Genomic DNA, 10,019 nt, shown 5'->3' on the forward strand with positions numbered 1-10,019 from the left:
AACGCACCAGTGTATTACTGTACTGTGCCTGCAGCAGGGAGCGCACGGCGTCATAGCAACCAGTGACGCCGTGCGCTCCTGCTCTCAGGAGGGATCCAGGCCGCGGTGAAACACGGCCGTGTGCATGGGGCCTTAAAGGAATCTTTTACCTTCTTGCAAGGCTTACTAAGTGCCGTAATACATATATAAAACACCTGCCACTGACTCCAGGCCAGTAATTTGCAAGTTAAACCTCCCGTCTGCAAATCAGAAATACGGATGTGGACATCGCAGTGTGCTGTCTGCACGAATAGGTCCGCATCCAACATGCAAAAATACAGTTATGTGAATGGGGTCTAACGGAGATGACTCCATTAGATATGCACACGTTACCTACGTCCTCTCTTGCTAATAAATTCTGATATCCTTGGCCGACATTCTTAGGGTACCTGTACACAGAAATTTCTCACTTATTCTCATACGGATTTCTTTGCATTTCCGCACCAAAATCCACATGTGTTACTTGCGGATTTTGAGGCAATTTCCCCCCGAGTCACACATAATCTGTAGTCAGCCTTAGGCCTCATGCACACGACCGTTGTGTGCATCCGTGGCCGTTGTGCCGTTCGACGTTTTTTTCTGCGGCTCCATTGACTTTCAATGGGGCCGTTGAAAACTCGGCTTGTGCACCGTTTTTACACCGCGCCCGTGACCCGTGTTTCGAGGCCGTGAAAAAAATATAACCTGTCCTATTTTTTTCACGGCTAACGGATCGCGGCCCCATTGAAGTCAATGGGGCCGTTAAAAACACGTTTGCACACCCGTTTGACACCCGCGTCCGCGTCCGCGCCCGTTTTATTTATTTCATTTGCCATGGGCACTCTGTCTGGCAAAAGTTGTGGCAATAAATTTGAAAAAAAAAATGTACAGGAAGTTTAGGGTCACAGATTATGCTAATTTCTAGCCACCTGTGTCTGGAAGCTTCTCTCTGTGTGGTGAGGCAGCCATTAATTTTTCACTGAGAAAATGCCTAGGTGGAATGTGGAAAAGCTCATCACCCTGGTCCAGGAGAGGCCTGAAATATGGGATACCCGCAGCAATCTCTATCTGGATCGGACCAGAAAGGATGCTGCGTGGGAGCAGGTGGCCCGTAGCCTCCGAAAGAACGATTGGGCCAAAGCTGATAGCAGAGGCCGTGCTGACTTAGGTAAGTGTGAGCAATGTAGTTGTGCTGTGCGTGCCCACTGGATGGCAACCAGATTTTGTTTTTAACCCTGAGTTCCCAATAGTGTTTTTTGTGCAGTTCAGCTTCATTTGCCATAAAGGGCCGCACATGCTTTGTTAAAGTGACGTCTATTACATTCCATACAACACCATTTCTAAGTGTAAATGGCTGTCCCTCCCTTTGCTCCGGCATACAGTTCTCATGTTTCTAATCACATGTTTGTGCCCTTTTTGTCACAGACACATGTCCTTGTATTTGAGCATCTTAGAGTTGTGACCGACACTTTATTTTTAAAAGTTAGGGCCACAAGGCTTACACAAGGCTTACACGACTAGTCTCCTCCATCTTGTTCGTCTGCATTAGTATCCAGACACCTGCTGGACTGTACCATGTGCTGTTTATTCGGTTCTTTTTTTTTGGTACCTTGTTATTCCCTATTTGCTCCCTTTTTTGTAAAATGTCATTTTATGCTGGTTTCTTTGGATCCTTTGTAATATTTTTTTATTTTTTTGCTTCATTATGAACAGTGAAACAAACCAAAACTCGCTGGGCCAGTTGCCGGGACCAATTTCGGCGAGAGGTCTCCAGCAAGGGCCGTAGTGGAGAGGGTCCCTCCCGGAAGAGGCCATACATATATACTGCCCAGTTGCAGTTTCTCAGACCCGTAATGGACTTGAGGCCGTAAGTAAATTATGATTTGTTGATCCATTTCTCATTGTGCTTAATCTTTCAATTGTGTATGCCTCAGCTAATGTGTACACGAAAGTAATGGCTTCATTTCTGTTGTACTATTGAAGGCATCTACTTTCTGTGGGGCAGCCATGTACAAAATGTCACAATCCCACATTTTTTGAAGGCACACGCCAAGCATGCCTGAATAGCTGTAAGTTAACCAGTCCTGCTTGGAGTTGTCGTTGTGCATCAGATGGTGGGCATCAGTTTGCACATGCCTGGGGTTGGTTGTGTCCATCACTTTATGTGAAAGGTTGCCCCCATTCAAACCCGCTGCTGAGTTGTATGATGAGACGACACGTGTAGTGCGCATATAGCACCCCCCCTCTCTGTTTGGTTCCTGCTGCATCAATTTTGGGCAGGTCCCAGAACATAGATGTTTTTAATATTGAAAGGATTTCACAAACTGGGCGTGGCCTGAGAGCGCATGGAGTAGGACGCACCGCTCACAGCTCCTGCCGATATCCTGAGTAAATATATGGTAGCACCCTGCTAATTGCTTTCCTGGTGTACCCTGGTGGAGAGACAGAGACCGGAGAGTGCAGCGGTGATTGTGAGTGCCCCGTTATGCCGCGGAAGTCAAGCAAAGCGCCGAGGTCTGACAGGCTGGATGCGGGCCAAGATGGCGCCGATGGAGGAGAGGAGCCGGCGCAGATGACGATGAGTCAGAGTGTGGCGGCGAAACTGAGCAAGTATGCTCGTGCTGATGGCAGAGTGGGCGATTGGGCTGAGGGAACGGAGGTGGACATACATACCTCGTCTGATCAGGAGGACGGTTCCCTTGATGGTGAGGCCCTGGATGCGGTGAACTGGCCGCCGCTCACTCCTGCAGGCGCAGTGAAAAATACAGTAGGCCCTAAGGCTGCAGCTACTGAGGAGCCCACCCTGAAAGATATCATGGCTGCTGTGGCTAGCTGTAACAGTACCCTGAAAGTGCTCACAGTGCAAGTTGGCAGCCTGAGATCAGATGTGTCTATAATTAGGCATGACCTGCATAAGATTTCTGAGCGTACCTCTGAATTAGAGAAAAGGGTGTCCACAATTGAAGATGCTGTTCAGCCGTTGCAAATGGCGGCGAAAATGAATGCTAAGGACATAGCTGCTTTATACGCCAAAACGGACGATCTGGAGAACAGGTCCAGAAGAAGTAACCTGCGGATTGTGGGAATGCCAGAAAAGGCGGAGGGGGACAATGCCACGGAGTTCGTGGAAAAGTGGTTGTATCAGCTATTTCATGAGAAAGGCCTTTCTTCCCTGTATGCGGTAGAACGGGCGCACAGGGTGCCCATGCGGCCGCTGCCGCCCGGCAGGCCCCCCCGCCCGATGTTGGCGAAGATTCTGCACTTTAAGGACCGGGACACTATCCTGCGGCAGTCTAGGGACAATGTGGAGATGGTCCTGAATGGAGCTAAAGTGTCCATATTTCCTGATTACTCGAATGAGGTGCAGCGGAGAAGAAGTAGATTTATGGATGTAAAGAGGAGGCTGAGAGGATTACAAGTCCAGTATGCTATGCTGTTCCCTGCTAAATTGCGTGTGGTGGCTTTGGGATCCACCAGATTTTTTGAGGATCCGGAGGAAGCGGCGCAGTGGCTGGACGTCCACGAGCGGCAATTGAGGAGTGGGGCCCTGGACACTTGAAGACAGCTGAGATATGGTTCTTATGCTTATTAATACCATGTGTTTGCACTTTAAGGTTGCTATGATGTTGCACCAGTTATGAAGTGTGTTATGCAATGCTACCGTATGGTAGATCCTGAGGAGGGAGTAGGCGGTTTCGAAATGTTAGATGTTTTTCTCTGTAGTGGGGAGGATTCTCTACTCAAGAAAAGGAGTTGTAATATGTTATAAGTATAATAGGTTTGGGGGCGAGTTGCTCTCTGTATGCCCTGTGTTAGGGAGGGTGGGTGTTGGAGGGGGGACTGAGATCCCCGGGTACAGTAACCTGTTATTGGATGGGGAGGGGGGGGGGTGGGGGGGGGGTTGGGGTAGGAGTAGAAAGACCGATAGGAGTATGATGAAGGGAGGTGTATGTGAGTGGATGGGGTGTGAGCGGGGAGTGAGACTCAGATATGTTGGTATGTTTCACCATGACACGGGGGATTAAAGTGTTGAGCTGGAATGTGAGAGGTATGGCGGATGGGAAAAAACGGCAGAGTATTTTTCACTATTTGGGGCGCTTTCAGCCAGCCGTTCTTTGCTTGCAAGAAACGCACTTGACTAGGGATACTGTACATTGGCTGAGCAAGAATTGGGTGGGCCAAGTGGTTCATGCGACGCACTCTTCGCATTCCAGGGGGGTGAGTGTTTTAGTGCATAAGAGTATCAGGTATGAACATGTGCAGCAATGTGTGGATGGTGAGGGAAGGTTTGTCTGTATTGTGTGTAAGATTGATGGGGTCCAGGTGGTATTAGTGGCGGTTTATGTGCCACCTCCGTTTGCTTCTCCCTTGGTGAGGGCGATTATGTCGTTTGTGGCGGACTTCCCTGGGTTGCCTTGGCTACTAGTGGGGGACTTTAATTGCACGCCGGATGATTTGATGGATAGATGTAGGGTGGAAGGAGCGGGCGGATCGCCAGGTAGTGCGGCCTTGAGGAATATTATGGCTGAAGTTGGTTTGGTGGATGTGTGGAGAGTTCGCAACCCCGATAGGCGTGAATATTCGTGTCGGTCTGCTACGCATCATTCATTATCACGTATTGATTTGGCGCTTGTTAATGACCGTAGGTTACCTCTGGTCCGGGGGGTTGTTTATCATCCCCGGTCGTTGTCTGACCACTCTCTGGTACAGATTGATTTGTGCTTGGGGGAGCTTGGACAGGGACCGAGGTTGTGGAAGTGCAATCCGCACTGGCTGAATGTATTGGGGGATCTATCTGAAGTCTCTAAAGCGGTTAAGGAATACTTTGCAATAAATGTAGGAACGGCCTCAATTCACGGGGTTTGGGATGCTATGAAAGCATTCTTGAGGGGAGTGTTAATTAAAGAGATTTGTAAGCACAAAACCAAGTCTAGGGAGGCGGATGTTAAGGTACATTTTCAAGCGGCAGAAGCTGAGCGAGTGTTTGGCAGGGTGCCTTCCCTGGTTAATAGTGAGGCGCTGGCGGGGGCTCAGGAGCAGTTGAGGTGTCACTTAATTCAGGCAGCGGAGCGGAAGCGTAGTTTTTACCGCCAAAGGTCCTTCGAAGAGGGTGAGAAGGTAGGGCATTTGCTGTCGGTCGTCTCTCAGGCCCAGCGGGGATCCTCCTGTATACAGGAACTGAGGGATGGGAATGGGTGCGGTAGGCAGGATACCAAGGGAATTTTGGAGGTATTAAAGGGATTTTATGTGTCACTGTATGAATCTACTGTCCCTAGTTCTGGGGAAGCGCTGAACGCCTTTTTAGAGGGGGCACAGTTGCCGGTTCTGTCGGAGGAGGATAGAGAGAGACTGGAGGAGCCGATTTCACTGGAGGAACTGGAAGCAGCACTGGGTGGGATGGCGAATGGTAAGGCCCCGGGGGCAGATGGTTTGCCTGTGGAGGTATATAAGAAAATGCAGGGGATGCTTCTCCCGGAATTACTCAAGGTGCTGGAATACTCACTGGAGACTGGTTCGCTTCCACCCTCAATGCAGGAGGCTATAATTGTAGTACTTCCCAAACCTGGGAAAGATCCCAAATTTCCAGAATCGTATAGACCAATTTCGCTTCTTACGGCTGATGTGAAGCTCCTGGCTAAGGTGTTGGCGAACAGGTTGTCCAGGGTGATTCTGACTATTGTACATCCTGACCAGACAGGTTTTATGCCTGGGAAGTCGACGGCTATCAACATCAGGAGGCTGTATGCTGGTCTGAATGTCCCAGCTGACAACTGCGGGGATAGGGCCTTGCTTTCCTTAGATGCCGCTAAGGCATTCGACAGTGTGGAGTGGACGTACCTGTGGGGTGTTCTGAGAGTTATGGGGTTTGGGGACCGGTTTGTGAGGTGGGTGCAGGTTTTGTATTCCTGTCCCAGAGCCCGTATTAGAGCAAATGGAGGGTTGTCGGACAGTTTTAAATTGGCAAGAGGCACCAGACAGGGATGCCCATTGTCGCCCCTATTATTTGCTCTGGCCATTGAGCCACTAGCTGCTTTGATACGCCTGTCTCCTCATATTGTGGGGTTTAGATACGGTAATGTCCAGAATAAGGTGGCTCTTTACGCCGATGATACCTTGCTTTTTCTGGGCGATACTGGGTCATCCTTGGATGGTGCCATGTCACTGATAGATAGCTTTGGGAGCTTCTCCGGTCTTAGGATTAATTGGCAAAAATCTGCTTTGATGCCTGTGGATGGACAGTGTGTGCCTGAGGTGCGAGAGGATGATAGAATTCCTTGGGTGACTACGTTTAAATATTTAGGATTGTACATAACGCCTAGACTGATGGATTTTGAGGATCTTAATCTAACCCCTCTGCTGGTAGCTTTCAGGCTGAAGGTGAGAATTTGGTGTAAGCTCTTTTTGTCGGTAGTGGGTAGAGTGAACCTTTTAAAAATGGTAATGATGCCGCAGTTACTCTATGTGCTTAATAATGCCCCTGTCTGGATTCCGCGAGATAGGTTTAGGAAAATACACTCCATTTTTAGAGATCTTATTTGGAAGTATGGCCAAGCAAGGATTAAATTGGAGACGCTGCAGTACCCTAAGACGGAGGGCGGTTTGGCTGTACCTAATGCTTGGTTGTATTTCCTGGCGGCTCAGTGTCAGCATTTTAAGGGCTGGATTGACTTTCAGGCCGTGGATGTGACGGGAAAGATATTACAGCATTGGGTGGGTAGTAGGGACCTTATGTGCATTTTGGAGGGGGCGGGCATGCATGGGGGGAAAGATAGGGTCCTAGTTATTGATCTTATGAAGAAAGTGTGGGCGACGGTGAAGCAAATTAGGGGTGTGGGAGGAGTGGGGGAGCTTTCCCCAATATGGGACAACTGTCTGTTGCCAGAATTCATGTCACTGTCGGGACTTAGGAACTGGGAGTCTAGGGAAGTCATGAGGATAGGTCAATTACTTGATGGCACGGTATTCAAATCTTTTCAGGGTCTGCAACAAGAGTTTGATGTCCCCAAGAATTGGTTCTATCAGTATCTGCAATTGCGGCATGCATATGAGGTCACGGTGAGAAAAGGGTGTCGTATAGCTACAATGGATGTGGTGCAGAAACTTATCCTTCCGAAGGGCGGGAAGAGAGGACTGATTTCTCAGGTATATACGGTGTTATTGGATAGCTTTCTGGAAGCATTCCCCCGGTCAAGGATGATGAAGTGGGAAGGGGACTTAGGTGCAGTTTCGAAGGATCAGTGGGATGATATATTGGAGGCGGTTCCCAGAGTGTCTCTCAGCGAGCAGGCAAAATTATCACAACTTTTTATCATTCACAGAGTGTATAAGACACCAGTGTTTTTACGGAAAATTGGGGTCAGGACTGATGATAGGTGTCCGAAATGTATGGTGGAAGGAGCGGATCTGGTGCATATGTTGTGGTCGTGCTCGGTTATAAGTGGATATTGGGAAAGGGTGATGAATAGGATTAACCGGAACATGGGGCTGAGATTGCAAAGAGATCCTAAGATGTGTGTGCTGGGATATGTAGCTGAGATTGGAGAGAGTGAGTTGGTTAAGGTGGCGGTGGGAAGACTGCTTTATGTGGCTAGGAAACTGGTGGCGCAGAGGTGGATCCAGGGGAGTCCGCCAACTATAGAAGAGTTTGAAAGGAAGGTGAATGACATGTTGATCTTGGAAAAGAGTGTGTTTGTAAAGCGTGGCTGCCCTCAGAAGTTTGAAAAACTGTGGAATGAATGGTTGTCTCATACTCATCTCATGTTATAAAATGGGTTTGAAGGTTTAATACTCCTTTTTCTTTGTTGGGGGGGGGGGGGGGGACGAGAGGGGAGGGGGGGGGGGAGATGTCCTGTTGGTCAAGGGAAAGTTGACCTGTTTAGGGATATGGTAGACTTTGGGGGATGTTTACTCTCTGCGATTTCATGTACTCAAGTGTGAGTATGCTGTGCTATGGTAATAATTATTATGCTTGTTGCTGTGAGCCATGATGGAATTTTATTCTGTTATTCATTTTGTCATATTGTGATTGTGAACCCTGAAAATGTCTTTTTTGGAAAAAAGAAAACAGAAATTTCAATTTCAATAAAAATGATTTGATTTAAAAAAAGAAAGGATTTCACAAACGACAAGCCACGTGCGCTCCGCACGCATTATCTCATCATACAGATGTTCTGCGTGTTTGCCTCCTGTTGGTCTTATACCACAATAATCTTTGGAACTTTTCATAGGGATAGGTCATTTATACCTCAAAAGGTGCATGTCTCCCATTTTAATGCAAGTCCAGATTAGTATATCAGTTTTGACATTAGCGGGTGCTTTTATAGTTCCCATATAGATTCCTTTTTTTTACTGACATGTCGGAATTTGATCCCCATTTGGTATTGGCCACGTCATTCACATTGCTTTCAATGTATGGCACCAGGACCAACATTGATTCCTTGGTTTGTTTGTGTACAATGAAAAAAAACCAGAATCCAATGATGTTCCTTCTAGGCTTGACCACCCGTCTCAGAATGACTGCTCTCATCATGCACATTTGTGGCCCAGTACATGTTATTATTTGGCTGGAAAATAAGTTCGACCAGTTAGACCCTACGTCTTGTATGTTGGTATGGTTGAAGCAGGCCACATACTGGTGAGATGGCGTCAATATCCGCACTGGTTTGGTGCCTGGAATGAATATTCCTCTTCTTTCGCTGGACTGCTTCAACCATCAAACCATGTTTTACCATTACATTACCATTTGCGCTTTACCAGTTGTGACCCATCTTGCCCTATATATTGTAAATACATTTGGAATTGCACTGTTCACATAGATGCATGTGTTTATTGCGTATTCTCTTACATTATGTTGTTTCGAGCCACTCCATATATATAGTGTCTGTATACAGCTGATCACACCTAATATCACTGTTTATTTTCTGTTAAATTTAAAAAGAGATATCTAATTGAGTTTTTACATGTCTTTGAAAAACAGTACTGTGGACAGTCTGGAACCCTCTGGGGAGTCGTCTTCTGATGGAAGTGAAACCCCAGCTGTTTTTTCCCCTGCAATTAGTCCGGAACCGACGCCAGCAGAGGAGCCGGAGGAGTCGTCACAGGGCCAGCACCAACAACAGCCCAGTCCAGCCTGTGTCAGGCAGCCGCACCGAAGACGCCCCCGCCAAGTCCCTCCCTCCACCTCTGTGCCAGAGAGTCGGGAGGTTATTGACGCACGCGTCATTGATTTTCTGGCACAGAGGCGGAGTGACGGAGTGGAGGAGAAGATGCTTCGCGGATTGGCGCCCCTTCTGAAAAAAGTGCCGGAACCTGATCACAATGCATGCGTGGCTTCTATTGCGGTGGTCATGAAGATGTTCGCCATCCCAAATCATGGGGACATACTGGGCCGTTTGAACAACTGGATGGTGGATCTTGAAAATGAGGGGCAACCCCAAGTGGCCGGCCAATTTGGACGGGAAAGGCAACCAACTCAGGCGCCTTCTTTTGCCCCACACCCCCAGTACGGGCCACCCCATGGCCATATGCAAGGGACATCACAGGCCATTTTCCAGGGCAGTTTGCCCACTGTCCCACAACAGCAGGCTCAAGGAAGGCCACGGTCCTCCTTTCCGGCAGGGTCTTTCACTCAGGACCTCTTTGAGTTATGATTTTCTTTTTTGGGGGGTGGTTTTTCTGTTTCAATTTGGTTGGTTGTGTTTATTTGCCAAAAATATTGTTTATAACCTGTTTTGGTGCTGAATATTTTTGAAAAAAGTTATTTTGTGCACTAAAAATGTGTCTGGTTTTATTTTCTAACATTCCACAAACCATTAACCTTATCATTTGGTCTATCATGCCCAAAAACACACACACAGTATCTACAAATGCAACACTTTATTAAGATGCACCGCACCTTTAAATTTATTAACTTTCAACATGAGGTATTAGAAAATTTTATGGACCAAATACTCGAAGTTTAAAGATGAAATAGTCTAACTAAATTTAGACCAAAGCATCAT

The 10,019-nt window shown here is 47.6% G+C and overlaps 1 protein-coding gene across 1 annotated transcript; it reads left to right on the plus strand.

Annotated features, from left to right (window-relative positions):
* Positions 1–938: 938 nt before the first annotated feature.
* Positions 939–9,726, plus strand: LOC122927480 (stress response protein nst1-like). Its single transcript, XM_044279365.1, has 3 exons — positions 939–1,186; positions 1,732–1,885; positions 8,996–9,726. The coding sequence occupies exons 1-3, from the start codon at positions 1,006–1,008 to the stop codon at positions 9,666–9,668; spliced, it is 1,008 nt and encodes a 335-aa protein (XP_044135300.1). The 5' UTR covers positions 939–1,005; the 3' UTR covers positions 9,669–9,726.
* Positions 9,727–10,019: the final 293 nt, after the last annotated feature.

The sequence above is a fragment of the Bufo gargarizans genome, chromosome 2, assembly GCF_014858855.1.
Source record: "Bufo gargarizans isolate SCDJY-AF-19 chromosome 2, ASM1485885v1, whole genome shotgun sequence".
Lineage (NCBI taxonomy): Eukaryota > Metazoa > Chordata > Amphibia > Anura > Bufonidae > Bufo > Bufo gargarizans.